Source organism: Lynx canadensis, chromosome A3, assembly GCF_007474595.2.
Source record: "Lynx canadensis isolate LIC74 chromosome A3, mLynCan4.pri.v2, whole genome shotgun sequence".
Lineage (NCBI taxonomy): Eukaryota > Metazoa > Chordata > Mammalia > Carnivora > Felidae > Lynx > Lynx canadensis.
The window spans coordinates 66,135,136-66,155,756 of NC_044305.1; the positions used below are offsets into that span (position 1 = coordinate 66,135,136).

The 20,621-nt window shown below is 39.6% G+C and overlaps 1 protein-coding gene across 1 annotated transcript; it reads right to left on the bottom strand.

The window, feature by feature from the left end:
* Positions 1-408: 408 nt before the first annotated feature.
* STPG4 (sperm-tail PG-rich repeat containing 4) lies at positions 409-17,549 on the bottom strand. The gene is made up of 5 exons (XM_032592773.1): positions 17,487-17,549; positions 15,559-15,618; positions 13,934-14,191; positions 692-756; positions 409-478 (listed from the first exon to the last, which is right to left on the bottom strand). The coding sequence occupies exons 1-5, from the start codon at positions 17,547-17,549 to the stop codon at positions 409-411; spliced, it is 516 nt and encodes a 171-aa protein (XP_032448664.1).
* Positions 17,550-20,621: the final 3,072 nt, after the last annotated feature.

Here is a 20,621-nt window from a genome sequence, read left to right on the forward strand (position 1 = left end):
GCTTATATTCTAGTGAGGGAGACAGATAAAACAGGAGAAATTAATGCTTAAGTGTAATGTATCAGATAGTAATGAGCAATATGGAGAAAACAAAACAAAACAAAACAAAATAAGGAAGGGGCACAGAAAATTCTGAACAGGTGACCAAGGATGACTTCACTGAGAAGGTGATAGGAGTCAAGACTTACAGAAAGTAAAGAAGTCTTTACTTTTATTCTATAACTTGACACAAATGGACTACTTACACTGAAATCCCTAGTATATCTTCAGATATACTTTAAGTACATATTAAATCAATTACATTAATCATTCATTGCTTATCTACTACAGTGAACAGAAGGTTAATCTTGATATCTCAACATGAACCATTGCATGTTTTAAACATCAAATTCATCAGGAGTTATGTGTCTACAATATACTTACAGGAGTGAAGCAGCTTGTTGGAAATCTTTGAACTGCAGAACGAAATACGAAGCTCCTATATTAAAAAAAGAAAAGATGATATTCTAAATCTGTTTTTTAATGTGAGAACTTTATTAACTTATTCCCTATCTCTCACTAAATATTTAAAAATGCTAATCAGGATATGATGGGCATAAATGAGGTTTAAAAGCCATTAGTATTGGTTAAGTATGTAAATAAAAAGGCATGAGTGAAATTATTAAAAGCAACTTAATAAGTATATAATTACCTGGAAGCGTGCTTGGGAACTGGTGCAGGAAGTAGATCGTATTGCCCTGGTGAAAGCTTAACTGACTACACAGAATGGACAAGGACACCAAAAATAGATTAATACAGGTCTCAAGCTCACTTTATTTTATTACCTGTCATTCATAATCCTTTATTTTATGACCATACAGCATTATATAATTTATTCTCTATCTTAATAATGGAAAAAATACATTTTCAAAGATGGAGCTTCAAAACATTCAACCAATGCTCACTTTTCATGGTAAATTTTTTTTTAATGTTTGTTTTTGGGAGAGAGAGAGAGAGAGAGAGTGAGTGAGCAGAACAGGGGAGGGGCAAAGAGAGAGGGAGACAGAGGATTCAAAGCAGGCTCCACAATGACAGCAGAGAGCCCAGTGCAGGACTCTAACTCATGAACCATGAGATCATGACCTGAGCTGAAGTCAGATGTTCAACCAACTGAACCACCCAGGGCCCCTTCTTCATAAATTTATATGACAGTATGCCTGAGATGATGCATAGAAAAATGCTGTAAAATTGATCATATTTTAAATGTACTAGATTCAACGAATCCATTTCAATTACCATTTAGTGAGCCTGCTCTGTAGGTAAAGAACTGTGCTGGGTGTAATGGGGAATACAATAGTCCCTGACCAGCAGGAGTGAGAAGGCACACACATAAACAATTCTAATATAAAATACTATAAATAAAATTATAAAAGATAGACTGAGGGTAGGAAGAGATTAAACCCAACTGAGTGACCCACAGTTAATATCACATACTCAATGGTGAAAAGCCAAAAGCTTTCCTCTAAGATCAGGATAGGAGAAGGCTGCCCACTCTCTCCATTCCTATTCAACATAGCATTGGAAGTGCCAGCCAGAGTAATTAAGCAAGAAAAAAAATAAAAAGCATCCAAATTGGAAAGAAAGAAGCAAAACTGTTCCCGTTCACAGATGACATGATCTTATACATAAAAAATCCTAAAGACTCCACCAAAAAACTGTTAGAATAAATAAAATCAGTAAATTTACAGGATACCAGAACAACTTACAAAAATCAGTTGAGTTTCCATGTACTAACAATGAACTACCATTTTTTTTAAAATTTTTTAATGTTTATTTATTTTTTGAGAGAGACAGAGAGAGAGAGAGAGACGGAGAGCAAGCCGGGGACAGGCAGAAAGAGAGAGAGAGAGAGAGGGAGAGAGAGAGATATCCCAAGCAGGCTCCATGCTGTCAGCACAGAGCCCCCGATGCAGGGCTCAAATTCACCAACTGTGAGATCATGACCCCAGCCAAAACCAAAAGTTGGATGCTTAAATGATTGAGCCACCCAGGCACCCCTAACAATGAACTATCTGAAAAAGAAATTAAGAAAATAATCTTATTTACAATAGCATCAGAAACAGTAAACACTTAGGAATTAATTTAGCTAGGGAGGTGAATGATCTATAAACCGAAAACTGTAAGACACTGATAAAAGAAATTAAAGAAGGCACAAATAAATGCAAAGATATCCTGTGTTCATGGACTGGAAGAATTAATATTGTTATACTACCCGAAGCAATCTACAGATCCAATGCAATCCCTATCAAAATTCCAACTGCATATTTCATACATATAGAAAAAACAATCCTAATATTGATATGGAATCATCTAAGACTGCCAACAGTCAAAGCAATCTTGATAAATAACAAAGCTGGAAGCATCACACCTCCTGATTTTAAACCATAGCTATAGTAATCAAAATAGTGTTGTACTAGAATAAAAACAGACATATAGACCAATAGAACAGAGTGGAGAGTCCAGAAATAAACCCACTAATATTGAACAAGAGCACCAAGAATACACAGTGGGTAGAGGATAGTCTCTTCAATAAATGGTAATGGGGAAACTGGATATCCACATGCAAAGAATGAAACTAGACCCCTATCTTACACTGCTCACAAAAATTAATTCAAAATGGACTGAATACTTAAATGTAAACCTGAAACCACAGACTTCTAGATGAAAATACAGGGAAAACCTCTTTGACATTGGTTTTAGCAATGATTGTTTTGGATTTTTTTTTTATAAATTGTTAATATCCAAAATACATAAGGAACTCATACAACTCATGAGTTTTTGTAGCAAAACAAAAACAAATAATCTGATTAAAAATTAGCAAAAGACCTAAATTTTCCTAAAGAAGACATACAAGTGGCTAACATGTACATGAAATGGTGTTCAATGTCATTAATTGTCAGGGAAATGCAAATCAAACTAAAATGAGCTATCACCTCACACCTGTTAGGAAGGCTATTATCAAAAAGATAAGAGATAACAAGTGTTGGTCAGAATGTGGAGAAAAGGAAACCCTTGTGCACTATTGGTAAGAATGTAAAATTATACAGCCATTATAGGAAACAGTATGGAGGTTCCTCAAAAATTAAAAAATAGAACTACCATATGATCTAGTAATCCCATTTCTGGGTATATATCCAAAGGAAACAAAATCAAGATCTAGAAGAGATATCTGACTCCCATGTTCACTGCAGCATTATTCACAAATAGCCAAGCCAGGGAAACAACCCAAATATCCACTGATGGATGAATGGATAATGAATACATATGTGATGTAAATTATGTGTGTGTGTGTGTGTGTGTGTGTGTGTGTATAAATGAGCATAATATCTGTCTATTTATCTATCTGCCTATTTACCTACCTACCACAGGAATATTATTCAACAATAAAAAAGGAAATCCTGCCATTTGCAACAACATGGATGAAACTGGAGCTCATTATGCTAAGTGAAGTAAGCCAGAGAAAGACAAATACTGTTTCATATCACTTATATGTGGGATATAAAAGGGTACTCATATAGGGGCACCTGGTGCACTCAGTTGTTGGAGTGTGTGACTCTTGATCCCTGGGTTTTGAGTTTGAGCCACACATTAGGTGTAAAGATTGCTTTAAAAATAAAATCTTTAAAAAAAAAAAAAGAAAGAAAAGGGTACTCATAGAAACATAGAGTAGAATGGTGGTTGAGAGGGTCTGGGGGTGGGGAAATGGGGAGACGAATGTCAAAGGGTACAAACTTTCAGTTACTGGATGAATAAGTTCTGGGGATATAATGTACAGCACAGTGACTACAGTTAATACTGTATTGTATCCTTGACAACTGCTAAGAGACTAGATCTTATGGGTTCTCACCACACACACACACACACACACACAAAATACTATGTGAAGTGATGGATATGTTAATGAACTTGATGTGGTAATCATTTCACGAGGCATGCAAATATATGCAATTTTATTTGTCAGTTATACCTCAGTAAAGCCAGGGGAAAATAAATAAATAAATCCATCTGGGTGATCTAAAGATGGAGAAGACAGTGAGACTTGAGTGTGGTTTTAGGGAAGGCAGGACTTCCTCGAGGGGGCCAAGGAAGGGCATTTTAAGGAGGAATGTTGCAGAAGAGATTGTCTCTCTACCTACTGCCAAACTTACTGCAAACTACCTGGGTGACTCCATTGTCCCTGGATCTTCAGATAATAGCCCGGAAGTGTGTGACATAAGGGAGTGTCAGGAGCTGGTGCACACACAGAGTGGAATAGATAAGGAGAAGCCAGGGGAAGACTGACCAGACCTCCAGAACTGCCTATGTTGAAGGAGTTGGCAGGGAGGAGTTGTATTAAGAAATCCTGGGAAGAATCATTCCTTGAAATGAACAATCTCTTCCACCCCCTATTATTTTAAAATCAGATTTAAAAGTATAATACTGCCTTTGTTGAAAATGAGGCATCCATATCCTGGCATCACCTGCCACATGGAAGTTCAGCCATTCTATCTCACCCCACAGCTGTCTTTCACATCCTAATACAATTTTGATTGCAGAGGCAGCTTTTTGTGGATATAGTGATAATAACCGTAAATACAGATTTTATGATGAAATATATACATTGTCCTGATGCACCTGTGCCTTCTTCATTGCTCACTCGACATAATAAACACCAAGGAAACACGTGTTTGTTTGTTTATGACACCATGGAAGCACAGGAATGTATTTTAAGCAGGCAACTTTCTTGGGGGCCACAGCATTTTATTTCTTGATTTTGATGATGGTTGCATGTATATTTGCTTTCTATTTACTTTAAATTGTGCATATATGGTTTATGCTCATTGTTCTTGTGCTCTCTCTCCTTCATGCACATATACACACATACAGAGGAAGAGAAATGAGAAAGAGAACTGAAAAGTTAAGAAAAAAATCTTAAGCAGCTGTTTATTCTTCTATATTCAGCAATCACAAAAGATTTACATAATAAAGTACTCATGGAAAAACTCTTAGCATTAATCTAGAAAGGAATATTGGTTACCCATAGCTTCTATATTTATCCTATTTTATTTGGCATTGGCCATCCTTTGCTATTTGATATAGCTGAGAGAGGGCTGATTTTTTTCCATAAAATCTTAAATAGCTGCCTTACATAAGAGACTGTTTCTCTGTGTATTGCTGAACTTGTTGCAAACTATCTGTGTTGTTCCATTATCTTTGGGTCTAATAACTCAAAAAGAATGGATATGTGTGTATGTATGTATGTGTATGCATATGTGCACGCACACACGCACACACACAGACACACACACACACACACTTTCCTAATTCCAACATATGCTTCTGAATTCTTCATTTGTAAGATACGGCTCAGAGAATATAGACTATGTGCCCATAAAAAGACCTGATTCTAGCTAATTGTTTCAATTCACATTGATTAGGCACTCAGAAATCTTACAATCTTGGGATCATAAAATAGGGCAGGATCTCAGTGTGGATACTTAATTCAGTTGGGTGGTACCAGCACCATCAATGTCAGAAACCTGGAATAAGTGAAAAAAAAATCCAACTCTACTTATTAGGTCCTTGGTGTGACAATATTTTGAAAACCCAGATCTATAAATAGGTGGGACAGAAAGAAACAGATTTTTCACTCCTTTAGAATCCCTACCAGAATAATCATAAGGTGAATGAAGTGAATGGGCTAGCAGGTGCAATATTTTTAAGCACTATTGGTGGAAATTTCACCAAATGTATCTCTGAGAAGTCAAGTCTCTTATGTCCTATGAAAGTATCACTGATTCACTGCTCAGACTTGGGTCTGAGAAATAGACAACATAGGACTTTCTCAAAAAGAAGTCTGCCTCATGATAGCAATGATATTGTTCTTAATTATGCCAGTATCTTGTAGTTTTCATCAGCTCCAAAAGAACCCTAAGAACTACAAATGCGTCCCAGTCCCTGAGAGGGGTTCTCCATATCCATTTTTCAAAAATCATTTTCATTAGCTGTTTTCTTGACATATTTGCATATTTGGCAATTACTGCCTTCCCTTGCAGATACTCTCTGAGAACTTAACCTCAAAAAATATTTGCTAAATGAGCCAACTCTGAGGGCCACTTTTTAAATTTAAATGAACAACGAACTGTCTCATCTACATTTTGCTCTTCATTATCCCAACATTTACCTCTTGAGTTCCCTACAGTATTACTTGCCAGCCCCTCTTTGGGCGCAACGTTTCTCTCCGTTGATATTTTGCTCAATGCAAAACCATCCTATTGAAATTTCCATCAGACATTTCTTTTACCATGGTACGCTTTTCATATTAACATGTTTTCAGAGATAGCATCAAAGCTATAAACACAGCTAAGAACTATCAATGTATCAACCAGATTTTTCTCAACCTCAGTCTCCCAATCAGCTGTTCAAGGATGTCTTTTGAACACATTAGAATGGATCCTTTGGCTAATTTTCTAAGTTAACAGGGGTGCCTTTCCAGCCTGGCCCCCTCCTTACGATATGGGGGTGGGGAAAGGTCAAATCACCAAGTTTGTTTCCTTTTACATGAGCGTCATCTTCTAAGGCTAAAGCTAACCTAGACAGAAGTTTCAAGCAATTTTAAATCTTGTTTGTGATTTTCACTGAAACGTTCCCAACCTAGAGGAAGTAAATAAGAGAAGATTTAAAATGGAAAATGTAATGTAACCCTCACTTCTCAAGAGGAAACCAGTTAATGATTGCTTAAGTACCTCTCAAGAAAAGGAAGGATGCATTTAACATTATATATATATATATATGTATATTTGATTTTATTCATACAAATGGGATTATACTATAATATTTGTCTGTTCCTTGTGTGTTTTCATTTAATAATATATACCTTGGAGATACTTCCATATCAACACATATAGATTTACATCATTATCTTTAATGGTTGCACAATATACCACTGTATGGATGTACCATTATATAATTAGTCCTCTGATTAAATAAAATTATAAACAATGCTACAGTACTGTATATAACATCTCATTGTACTTTTGTAAGACCATTTGTAAATTCCTGAGAGTGGAATCCCTTACTATGTGCATTTAAAACACTGCTAGAAACTGACAAATTACCCTCCAAAATACTTGCAATAATTTGTATTATACAGTGTATGAGAATATGCTTCTGTACCCTCTTTGCCAATAATGGGTATCATCAAACTTAAATTGTTGGTCATCTGACAGGCAAAGAATTGTGTCTAGCTGCTTTTGTTCCTTTGTAATTATTTCATTATTAGTTGAAGCCAAGCATCACTTTATGGTTTTGTGTGTGTGTGTGTGTGTGTGTGTGTGTGTGTGTGTGTTTAGTAACTGGTATGCCTGTGAATTGCTAGTTCACATCCTTTGTTCATTTTTAAAACAGACTATTTCAATTGGATTATAAGAGAATATGACTCATTTTTACCCTTTGATGCAAGAGTGTTGAAGCCACACAATTACTGACTCATTGGCTACACACTGGGTCAGAGTCACCATCTTCTCCCTGTCCTGTGCATTGTAGGGAAACTTGGGAACAGACTTTGCTGACTTCAGGTTATTTGGAAGTTCCCATAGCATATTGATTTCAACCTTATACTTAAAATTTTTCTCATTCGAGTCATTTAATTCATGTTTCTAGTTGAAAACATAAACAGCAGATGTAAAATGGCACTGGACTTACAATATCCTGTAAGATGGAGCTGCAGAATAGCACAATTTTTCTTTTCATTTTTTTGAGAGAGAGAACATGAGCAGGGGAGGGGCAAAGGAGGAGAGAGAGAGAGAGAGAGAGAAAGAGAGAGACTCTTAAGCAGGCTCCACATCCAACTCCAAGCCAATGCAGGGCTCAATCTCATGACCCTGAGATCATGACCTGAGCCGAAATCAAGAGTCAGATGCTCCACCAGATGAGCCACCCAGGTGCCCCTAGCACAATTTTTCTGTAAGAGAATTTTGGCAATGCATCTCCAAAGACTTAGATACATATACACCCTTTCCCCAACAATTCCACTCTATGACTAACAGCAGAAAATGGTTGAATATATTAGGATATGCCATATAGTAGACTACTATGCAGCTATTTAAAATGTTGTAGAGAGGGGCACCTGGGTGGCTCAGTTGGTTAAACATCCGACTCTTGATATTGCCTCAGGTCATGACCTCTCAGTTTGTGAGATGGAGCCTGCTTGGGATTCTCTCCCCTCTCTCTCTGCCCCTCCCCCCACTTGTGCATGCTCGCATGTGCACTCGTTCTCTCTGTCTCTCTCTCTCAAAATAAATAAATAAACATTTAAAAAATAAAATAAAATGATGTAGAGAATATATAATGGTGTGGAAAAGATTCAGTCTATTTCTAAGCGGAAAAAACAGATCTGGTTTCTATTTATAGCAAGCTAGGTTATTTGGATAATAAACTTTCCATTGCAGACGACTATGGAAATGAGGAATAAAATATTAAAAGCAAATAGAGTTTTTAAAACAATATGCAACTGCTAACAATACAATAAGGAATCATAAGAACCACAAGCCAAGACATAGCAAAAAGCCAGAGAGGCACTGTGGCCTAGTTTTGCCCAGAGAAAGTTTACTGGTCCAGACCAAACTCAGCAGAAGAACCGAGCTGTGTCTGAGGGACTGAGGGAACTTCAGAGTTCTACAAGGATCCAGAGGTCAAATCCTGGGCCCATCAATGATGGTGATCTAATGGGAGTCCTACCCACAGGACTTGGAGGCCCTAAAAGAGCACCTCATGAAAGTAAACTCTCCCACATCACCCAATGTTAAGGGTCTGTAGAAAGAGTTGCCATGGTGCTAAGCAGAATTGGAAGAGGGGAAAAAAATCCATCGTTGAGAAAGTGTAACCCTGGGGTGGTCCCTTTCACAGATTCCAGTCCAAATTCCCATCATTGGAACTATCCAAGAACATATAAGCAGTGCATTTCAAGTGGCACCATACTGGTAGCTCCCCAAAATATCAGCAGAACCAAAAGCTGAAGGAAAACACTTCCATCTTGGATCTTAGGATCCATGAAAACAAGTTTTGAGGAGCAATGAGCAAATACACATAGTCAAAGAAAATTGCACATCAAAGGAAACAAATAGAGTAAGTCCCAGTCAGAGTTCAGATATTTGGGTAATCATTCATTCATTCCACATTCAACAAATATTAACCATCAGACACTGTTCTAGAGGCAAAGATGTAACAGTGAACAAAACAGATAAATATTCATGTCCTCATGAAGCTTCACTCTCATGGGAAAAAACAGACAATAAAAAAATAATAAATATAATAAATAATAAAATAATAATAAATACAAAGTGCAAGTAAATTATATAGTATATTGATTGCTATAGGTGCTAAAGAAAAAATAATAAGGCCAGGGTAGAGAAGGTCAGGAGTGTCAGGTGGCCAATTAAAAAAATTTTTTTAAGTTTATTTATTTTTGACAGAGAGAGAGAGAGAGAGACAGAGACAGAGACAGAGCATGAGTCGGGGAGGGGCAGAGAGAGAGGGAGACACAGAATCCGAAGCAGGCTCCAGGCTCTGAGCTGTCAGCACAGAGCCTGATGTGGGGCTTGAACTCACAGACCGCGAGATCATGACCTGAGCCAAAGTTGGACGCTCAACTGACTGAGCCACCCAGGCACCCCATCAGGTGGCCAATTTAAATGGGGCTCATTGAGAAAGTGACACTTGAGGAAAGACCTGAAGAAGGAGATGAAGTGAGCCATGCAGATAACCTAGAATAAGAGCATTCCAGAAGAAGGAAGATCCAGTGCAAAGATACTGGGGTAGAGGGCCCAGCTCAAGAAGCAGCCAGGAGGCCAGTGGGGCAGGAAGAGAGTGAGAGAGAATATAGTAAGATGAAGCCACTTCACAATAAACCTGTTGACCCTGAGGACAACCACTCAGAGATCACGCCCACTATCACAAAGGTTCTCAATCAGGAAGGAGGTGGATTAGTTTGCTGGTTGGTTGGCTGGTTTTATTACTTCCCCCTCACCCCCAGGGAACACTTGGAAATGTGTAGAGACAGTTTTGGTTGTTGCAACTGGGAGGGGGAGATCGATGATGGCATCTAACTAGCTAATGGAAACTAATTATCCAGGAATGTTGCTCAACATCCTACAAAGCTCAGAAGAGCCCCCACAACAAGGAATTATCCTGTCCAAAGAAACCCTGAATTAGACACACAAGTGCAGAAATCAAAAAGGCAGTTCAATATATGAATCTGGAGTTTAAGAGAGAAGTCTGGGAAGAAGATATAAATTCGGAAATCTCAAAGCAATAGATGGTGTCCAAAGCCCCGGGACTGAATGAGATCACCAAGGGAGTGAGTGTAGATAGGGAAGATGTGTGAGTGCCAGAGACACTCCAACATGAAGAGGTGAGGGAAGAGGGGCTGAAGAGGTGAGAAGAGAGAACAAGGGTTGAGGAAGAGGAGTTGGGGCATGGAAAGAGGGGAGATGTGAGATAAAGCCACCCACAAGAGTGGCAGAGAACACACACTTAGGGAAGTCCATTCAGTGCCAGGTGAGGTGAAGAATTTAAAATGAGATGAGTCATTCGGCTACACGGATACAAGTACAAAGTTCCCAGAGACGTGGATTTAACCAGTGTTAAATCCCTGGCCTTGCCAGACAAATAAGATGAGCCACCATGGCAAGGGAACTGAGGGTGTACACAGGGAGAAACTCTAATGATTAACTTGGAACTGCAGCTTTGCAAAGACAGAAAACATCAGAAAGTCAGAGGCAGTGAAAAGGAGGATCCACGGATTACAGATCGGAAGGATGGAAAAACTGTTGGGGTTGGGGTGCTAGGGTGAGCGAGACAGAAGATTAGGAGAGGGTGATAAAAGTGGGTTGCACACAGTTGAGCTTGGGGAGAGTTGAAATGATGGATCTTGAAAAACTCTAAGGAGTCAGGAGCTGAGGCAGAGGAGAATTCAAGAAACCGAGAAGCCAGATTGTTGGAAGATCATGTACGGGTGTCCTGAGATCATGACAGGAGACAGTGGTGGTGTGAAGGAGCTAAAATCATCCAGAAATGAGGGAAAGGAACCCAGGGGCTAGCAGAGGATGAGCAGTGACCAGGCAAAGGGTAGGTCATCACACTACAGATGGGGAGACACATGGCCCCACTTCTGTACATGTCCTACAATAATAATCTATTATTTCTCAAAAATAAACACAAAAAGAATTATTGTAAAAATTGAAGGGCCATCTCAAATACTCTTTGGAAAGAGCCAGACATAGATGAGTATACACACACATATGCATGCACATGTACACACACACACCCACGCACACATATATATGACAAGCGTCTTTGATATAGACTCTCCAGTGAATTACATGCTTCAGAATAAAGGTGTTGAAAACTGTAAAAACGTTCTTACAAATAAAAAGCAGCACTAATGGGTATAAAGTGAATATACTATTAAAAATTGTGAAGCTGGAGAATGTTGTTCTGTCTTAATAAATAACAACAATGTATATTCTATTTACCTCAAATTCAAATTATTATTATACTTAGTTCTGGTTTTTTAAAAGCCAGAGTTCTGGTTCATAAAATTATGAATTTTATTGGTGAGTAAACAATGTCACATCTCAACAGCTCTCCCCCTCAGAACATTATCGTATACCTTTCAAACAGAAAATTAGGAAAACATTGAATTCTTCCAGTTTCTATAGTACAATCCTTTGGGGGAGGTGGAGAGAGAGACAGAGGAAAAAGAAACAGGAAGAGTGTGTTTTCAGGTTTTATCCCTCCCTCTGGGTAAGCCAAATTCTTTTGGTCTTTTAAAGGTTTAAATGTTGCCTAATATCAACCTTCTATGTTTTCTCCTTTCAGTAGTGGGTCTTGATCTACCCTCAAAAACTCCTAAAAGCAAGAAGAGAGGAAGTAGAAGGGAAGTGAATGGTGGTGGAGAATGAGGAAGAATGGTTTTCTAGTGGAGGTGGCCAGAATGGTTTCATATGTAGCACAGTTACTGATACCATGCCATAAAAGTCTAAGCATACTTTAGTGTTTGTATTCATCCACTGAAGCAAACAGGATAAGATTTACCCAATGAACACTTACCATTCTATCCTGGTTCAAAGCTATAATTTGCAAAGCAACAAGAAGGGTTTACATATTGGCTATGATATGTGCTCATCCTGCTGAAAATTTCTTGTCCATCTTCATAACCACAGCCCTTGTATTTAATTCAACCTCCAGTTACAATGCATTCCTTCTCAGGTTATCGCAATAATATTCCAAAAAAGTTGTAGAGACTGATACTATTACTGGCTTCTTTTTTAATTTTTTAAAAATGTTATTTATTTATTTTGAGAGAGAGAGAGTGGGGAGGGGCAGAGAGAGAGGGAGAGAGAGAATCCCAAGCAGGCTCCGGATTCTCAGCACAGAGGCCGACGCAGGGCTCCATCTCACGAACCGTGGGATCATGACCTGAGCCCAAATCAAGAGTCGGACACTTAACCACCCGAGGCATCCAGGTGCCCCTCCCAGAAGCCCCAGGTGGCCTCTTTATAAATGGGAGGCCCAAAGTCCCAAGTCCCAAAGGCCGAGTCACAACTCTGCATTTGCCAGTCTGGAACAGGATTTCAAGAATGCGGGGCGCCTGGGTGGCGCAGTCGGTTAAGCGTCCGACTTCAGCCAGGTCACGTTCTCACGGTCCGTGAGTTCGAGCCCCGCGTCAGGCTCTGGGCTGATAGCTCAGAGCCTGGAGCCTGTTTCTGATTCTGTGTCTCCCTCTCTCTGCCCCTCCCCCGTTCATGCTCTGTCTCTCTCTGTCCCAAAAATAAATAAACGTTGAAAAAAAAAATTAAAAAAAAAAAAAAAAGAATGCTATGCCCCTCCCTTGAAACACCTACTCTGGATCCACCCATCCAAACCCTGCCCCTCATTCATGGCTGGAGACACACTGGAAAAAGCACCAAATTTGGGCTCAGAAACCCTCAGTTAAAATTAATGCGTCATCTACTTATCAGCTACATGCCTCTGAACAAATGACTTAGTCTCTATTCACCTCGGTTTTCACATATAAAATGGGGATAACATCTGTTCCACCTATTTCAGAATGTTGGGGAAGAACAACTGAGAGATTACATGTGGAAACTCACAATAAGCTATAAAGAGCCACATAAATGTCATGTATTATTCAAGGTCCAGCCTGGGTCCTACTTAATCCAGGGAGCCTTGCAGCTTTTGAACCCAGCCTACACTGAACTCCCCCTGGCATTTCTTGCCATGCTATTTATCTTAGCACTTGATATATTTGCTCTTGTATTGTTACTCAAATACTCCCCAGTCAGGAACATCTCCCCTGCACAGAACCTAGAACAGGGCTGTAAGCATAGGAGTACTCTGTCTACTACCAATGTTATGAATGAACTGGCGGGGCAGAGAGTAGACTCTGACCTTCTTGGTACCACAGTGCTCATTTCTACAAGAAAGTTTTGAAAAACGTTCGCTATGGGATTCAGGTCTATTCACACTCTAATTAAAGGGTACTACTCACTGGAAAACTTTTCTCGTTAAAAGAAGAGGGTACCTGGCATCAACTGCTTGAGAGAACAGAAGTATGGCCCAATCACAGATAAGATCTCAGAACCCCCCAAGTCCCCCAAGTCGGGGGAATCCTGCCAACAATACCCAGAGAGGGAATAACTTGTCCCCATGTATTCTCCTTGGGTGAAGGAGACATCACAGGGAAAAATCTTGCTGGACATACTTGCATATTAGGCAGCCCTCATTTGATTTCTGTAGAAAATAAAGCATCATAAAGGTTTGCAATTTCTCCTGGGGAAGATGCGCTCTAAGTACATAGAATATTTTCCTCAGGGGTTCTGAGTAGCTTTCCCACAAAAAAGTATCACTTTACCTGATCTTTGTAAACCAGCATGCTGGGGCTTGGCCGTGGTTTGTCTTTAAATGAGTAAGTGGCTCCTTGCTTCTTTAACAAGTCCAAGAAGTCAGGAGGTACATACAGGGGAAGGTCATTTAGTACTGGATCATTTCTTTGCACAAGAGATGGTTTTTTTCTTCCTTCGTTTTTAAAATTGTAGGTTGCTATCACTGGATTTAATAGGGATTCTTCAATAAAAGTTTTCAAGTGGTAAGTGCCAGGGATAGGTGTATTCTGTGGAAAATTGACATCATTTTTTCAGATCAGTATGTGAATGGGTAACATCCCCTAAAGCATCATTCTTAGAAGGGTCACTCTTAGTATTTAAAAAAAATTTTTTTTTGTTAACATTTATTTATTTTTGAGAGAGAGAGAGAGCATGTGCAGGGGAGGGGCAGAAAGAGAGGGAGACAAAGAATCCAGAGCAGGCTCCAGGCTCTGATCTGTCAGCACAGAGCCCAACACAGGGCTTGAACTCACGAACCATGAGATCATGACCTGAGCCAAAATCAGACGCTTAACCAACTGAGCCACCAGGCACCCCAGAAGGGTCACTCTTAAGGAGCATTTCTCTGTTTTAAAGTTTAATAAAATTTTATCAAATACAGTAGACACCCTCAACAGAACAATATTTCCAGAGAATCATGATTGTTTCCTTGGTGAGACAATTGCTGAATTATATAGCAAATGGGTCATGGCCATAGTCAAAGTTTTAACTTTTTAAAAAGTAACCTCAGAGATACTAACACTTGAGATGCAGTTGGACTAGAAGTGTCAGATCTCTCGTGAAACCATTCAGGACAGTTTCTTGACAAAAAAAAAAGTTAGCCTATTTCTGTTTGATAGATAACGACAGGTTTCTTTCTAGCTCTCAAGTGAGAAGCTAAAAAATAAGAACATGAGGCTGAGGATGAATGGGAAGATCATGTGATCTGATGGGTCCCATAAGAGGTTTGGTACTTTCAAATCCCAACCACAGTGTGGCTGAATGGCCAGACCTGAAAGTTTAGTCACTTTTGTTTTGTAATCGACTTTGCACTTGGTTCCACCCTTAAAATCAATTTCAAGAAGGCTTTGACCTATGGGTCCCTCTGTTATTGAAGGGTATGGATAGAAAATATTTCTACAATACAGAAATGATGTCTCTTGAAAGGGGGAATTTCCTGGTTATTTTTCTTTGATATATTATCACCTTGCTTTCCTACATTGACCATGTTAAGTTCTCATAGGCTCTTTGCCATCTAGCTAAGATAAAAACTGAAACCAAAAAACAACAACAACAACAAACTGAAACCCACACCCCTTTTTAGAATGGAGGCTTTTTCTTGTGTAATCTCACCACCATCATAAACTACATTGACCTCATCTAGATATCCTGTAAAGCACCTAGATTCCCAGTTTACTTTTTACTGCATCCAAAATTTAAATTAAATTTAATTAAATTTGGTTTGTCAGTCATATGCTGATACTAAAATTATAAATATGAGATGAGGTCCACTGTTTTCTAACAATTGTTAGCGACCTAAAGGGTAAGGACTGGTTAAAATATCAATAGGAATAAGAATCACTTGAATAGAAAGAATGAAAATATACATACATACTCGTAATGCTATTCTCCACCATCCTTCTCTTTGAAAAGATGATGTCTTCCGGGTTCGTTTCTATTAACAAACATAAAATGTGCTTAATCATTTGAGAGGTGATCCCTGGAAGTTAAATATATTTTATAAAACATTTGCTTGAAAAAATCAACACCTGTACCAAATTGGTCAGCCTGAATTAAAATGAAAGCTACATAATGATAAATTTTGCCTATAACATTTCCTCAAATTGCTATTTTATGATTTGAAGTGGTTTTAATCATCTAAATTCCCTTGGGAAAAATGAGAGTAATAAATAATCTCATCTTCCAGAGATGTCATAAGGCAAATCAGATGTTACAAAATGTGGTGTTCTTAGGAAGGAAAGAGTTATGTAGATCTAAAACTGTATTATTATAATATGCTTATGGTTCAGGTGATGGTGCTGGGAGTTCAAGGTAGAAGGGTATAGTCACCAAATTAATCTGATATTGGGATACAAATTCCTGGCTATGTGGCAAATGTTGAAAACTGCCGTTTCCTGGATTTACAAAGACTACCAAACATGTATCATATAAATATGATACAGCCAGTTCTCTCAGCTTGTCCAGCTACCTGTGACACTTAAAGAGGCAGAATGATAGAGAAGCCAGACAGACTTGGGCTTGAACTCCAACTCTGCCACTTACTAGCTAGGAGGACTAGGCACGTTACTTAACCCTTAGCCTTAACTCCCTCTTAGGAGTATATAAATAAGGCATACCAAGGTTGGCACGAGAATAAGGCATTATACATTTAAAGACCTGTACCCACACGCAGTACTCAAAAATAGTAGCTTTTATTTTTAACATCTCACCTGCCAAGTTAAAAAACAAATTATTTTTGATATTCCTTAGTTTCCAAGGACGTTCTTGTCTTCCATAGTAAGTATTCTATACCCATTTATTATTATTCCACATTCGTTTCTGCCTCACCATCAACAGAACACAGTTGTTTATTTTTTTCCTTTTGTGCTATTTCCACAAGGTATAGTCATTAAAATACTGAATTGTACTTTCATTTATAATGCTTTTGTTATAACGACAAAATGTAAGTTATTTCAAGCAACGATGCATTAGAAATAATAAACAATCTAATCAGTAAACTGATATAAATATAATTCATTCTTTCTGTTTAGCAACTTATATTCACTCTACTTATGAGTACCCCTGAGCTAGTTTCAACATACACTGCTGTCTGAATTTCTTCCTATATGTTCCCTTTATACGATTTCTGTTGAATCTTCTCTGTTGCACATTTAAAGTCACAGAAATCTAACTTTCTCAGGCAGGTCAAGACAGGTCTCCCACCTCTACCTAGAACCAGGAAAATAAGCAGGAAGAAGGGAGAAGTAAACATGGTACTTCTTAAGGAAGGTACTCAGCAGACACTGCTTTGTTTTGCCCCAGGCGTGATCTAAACTCCACCCAACTATCACTTCAAATTCATTTAGGGGTGAATCACTTTTACAAAACATAGGCTAACCATCCCTCCCCCAGACACTAAACGCAGGTAGTTTCAAGTATTTTATAAATACTAAAATAGGAGGCAGAGGCAAAAACGTGTGCATCAGACTAAGTAAGGAAAAACCAATCCTCTCTAGGCAGAGGGGGAAATTAAGAAAATTAAAGCGGCTGTCCAGCGCAGTTAGTAGTAGGGAAGGAAAGAAAATACAGAAAACAAAGGGCGAATGGAAGGATGAGAGAGAGCAAAGGAAGAGGAAATAGAGCGAAGTAGACCTCAGATAAAGATCAGGAAGACAGGACTACGGGTAGGTATGAGCGAAGGGAAAGATAGGAAGAACAGAGGGGTGCAAGGGCCCAGCATTAGAGAGACATGGGAGTCGGTGCAGAGGACTTCAGCAGGAGATACTAGTGGGTACTGGGGGGCCTGGGGGAGGATTTCTGTACCGAGGTGACCACCGAACTGCCAGGTCCCAGGCCTTCCCTTAGGGTATTGGAGGTGAAGGCCATAACTGGCTGGTGCACGGCAACCTCCTTGCTCCCTCCGCCGTGGTTGGCGTCCGGTTGCCCGGAGGCGCCTGGGGTCCGCGAGCTCCTGAGCCTGCGCAGGGGACCCACCAGCAAACCGCCAGCTTCGCGTCGCGTGGTGAGACGAGAGGCGGACACACCGAGGCCCCGCCCCAAGCCTCGCGCACAGGAAATCCGTTCGAGGCTGTCACGCACGTGTGCAGCAAGAAAGTCTACAGGGCTCTGAAGGCGCCACAGAGCCCTGGGATGGGTAGCTGCGCCAAGAAAGGCTTACAAAAGACTGTTTGTGGGAGTTTGAGCATACCTTAATCCCCACCGGCCTTTTCCCAGATTACCCCCACCCCACACCCCCAGGCAGGGAGACGGTATGCTTGGTAGGCATACTCAGTTTTAGAGCGAAAATCAGCCTTAGCACCCACTTTTTAAGGTTGTTTCTAAACTCCTCCGGATTGAAATTCTGGGGGTGTCTCTCCTGCCTCTTGATTTGAGGAGCGAGCACTAGAGACAGTGGACTTCCCTAGCTGTGACACCAAGAACCACCCTTTCTTCTGACAGATTCTTTTCGCTTTCAACCTCTACCTGTAGCTTCTCAACCTATAAACATCCTCATCTTTACAAACTCTCCCCTCAACCTTAATAATTTCATTTTATAGAGAACCTCTGGTGTTCTAAGTACTTCACACATTACTCTAATTCAATCTTCATAACAACCCTGTTTAACAAATACTAACTCCATTTTATGGGTGAGGAAACCGAGGCTTCCTTGGGCAGGTTAGCATATATAGTTGACTGGGCATCGCATACAAGTGGCAGCGGCAGAGTTCATATCCGGGTCTTGCTCCAGCACCCCACTGACCACTGTACCAGAAAGTTTCTCCTTAACTTTCACAGATTTCAAGAGTAGGCTTTCACCTCCCATACTTTCCTAAAACCATCTTAATCTGACACGTGTACACATCTATTAAAACTGGATTTGCTGAACTAGCCAGTGATCCAATTACCAAATCCAATGGGGGATTTTTCAACTATCAAACTTGACCTCCACTTGCCATTGCTGTATTGATTACTCCACTACCTCATTCTTGAATCCCTCTCCTCCCAGGACTATCAGGATTTGACCACTCTCCGCATCTGCTGTGATTTATCGTCTATAAAGGTGATTAAATAAATCGGAACCTGCCCACACCAGGTTGTTGTGGAGACTAATCTGAGCAAAATGTTCAGAACCATGTCTAGCATAATGCATTCAGTAAATACAGACTATCATTATCATTGCCTTTGGGACAAAAGCAAAATTCACAATCCAGCCTCATCTCCTTTCCCTCATTAAAATGTCACGCTCAGATACATACTTGGAAATCCCAAATATGCCATCTTCACGCTGTCTCCCCTTACGCTATTTATTCCTTTTTGACAACTTGACAAACCTCAAGAGTCAACTCCTCTGGGAAGTCCCCCTTAGCCTAATCCCTTATACCCCAAAGCATCATGTGCCTATCTTCACTGGAGAATTCATTCTGACAAATCGTTGCTCCCCTAATTTTTAAACATGTCCCAAACACAGGTTTTTGTCTGAATTCTGAGTCTTCTGAACACAGGAGGGATTAAAATACTTGAATATATATGGCTGACCAGTTTCCCTGCCTATTAAATAAAACCAGAGGATGGACTAGCACAGTGCTTTTCCAATAATAATGTGCATACAAAACGTTTGGGGATCTTCTGAAAATACAGATTCAGATTCTGAGGGCCTAAGATTCTATAGGTGACTTTTTGTGAGAGACTAGTAGACTCCATCTCTCAAAATACTGAGACTCTATGGGGCGCCTGGGTGGCTCAGTTAGTTAAGCGTCTGATCTCAATCTTGCAGTTCATGGGCTTGCGCCCCACATTGGGCTCTCTGCTGCCAGTGCAGAGCCTGCTTGGGATCCTGACTCCCTCCTTCCCTGCCCCTCCCCCACTCACGCAAGCGCGTGCACGCACACACACACACATACGCTCTCTCTTGAAAATAAACAGGCACACTCTCTCTCAAAAATAAACAAACATTACCAAAAATACTGGGATTCTAAACTCAACAGAGCCTTAAAAAAAAAAAAAAAAAAAAAAAACAACTAAAAGCAAGGGGGGGGAGGGTGTTGGGGGGGAACAACCAGGCATCAAGTTTGAAATCAAGAACTGAAATTATAAGGCCAAAAGGCTAATAACCAGAGTTTTCACAAATGTTAAGAGATTAAATCAAGTCTATCACTGTTCCTCATTTCACTTTCTTATTTTGGCTGAGCCTGTAAAACTGGCTCAGCAGACTAGGGACTGGTACTCTAGAGACTAAAGGAATATGATGAAAGGTACAGAGAAGTCTAGAAACCCATACAAGGTGTGAAATAGAAAAGAACATCTAGATGAGAAAATAGTTTTGCGTATCTCAAAAATAGAAACAGCATAGGTCAATGACTTCCAGGACTTCACCAGTAAGACAGATTAAGTATGTAGGATAAACAAAATGTCCTCTTAAGAAAACATAGTCTTGTACAGTATCACTGAGAAAATTTTAAGATTTATTTTCAAGTTATCCTAACAGCAGTTTTAAAAGGGAGGATGCATTTGAGAATTCAAGAATACACTAAGTAGAGGTCAACAGTGCCTGTTAGGCATCAGATCTTTAATAAAAATTCTGTAAAATATATCCTGAAGTATGGATCACTTTTATTAACTGCAGTAGTGATGATTTATGTTAGAATTATCTGAGAGCATGGGGCGCCTGGGTGGCTCAGTTGGTTGGGCGTCCAACTTCGGCTCAGGTCATGATCTCACGGTTTATGAGTTAGAACCCCCACATCAGGCTCTGTGCGGACAGCTCAGAGCCTGGAGCCTGCTTCCGATTCTGTGTCTCTCCACTCTGTGCCTCTCCCCTGTTCATGCTCGGTCTCTATCAATCATGAATAAATGTTCAAAAAAAAAAATTATCTGAGAGCAAACATGTTACAGATAGTACTAGGGTAAGAATTATCAATTACCATAATCCTGCGATACTAAAAGAGGCAATATGGTTAA

Excerpts from the sequence above, each read along its gene's own strand:
- STPG4 (XM_032592773.1), bottom strand. The coding sequence starts at position 17,549 with ATGGCCTTCACCTCCAATACCCTAAGGGAAGGCCTGGGACCTGGCAGT. Across the intron at positions 757-13,933 it reads TGCTGGTTTACAAAGATCAG|TCAGTTAAGCTTTCACCAGG; the intron begins GTAAAGTGATAC and ends CATTCTGTGTAG. Across the intron at positions 479-691 it reads GTTCCCAAGCACGCTTCCAG|GAGCTTCGTATTTCGTTCTG; the intron begins GTAATTATATAC and ends TTTTTAATATAG.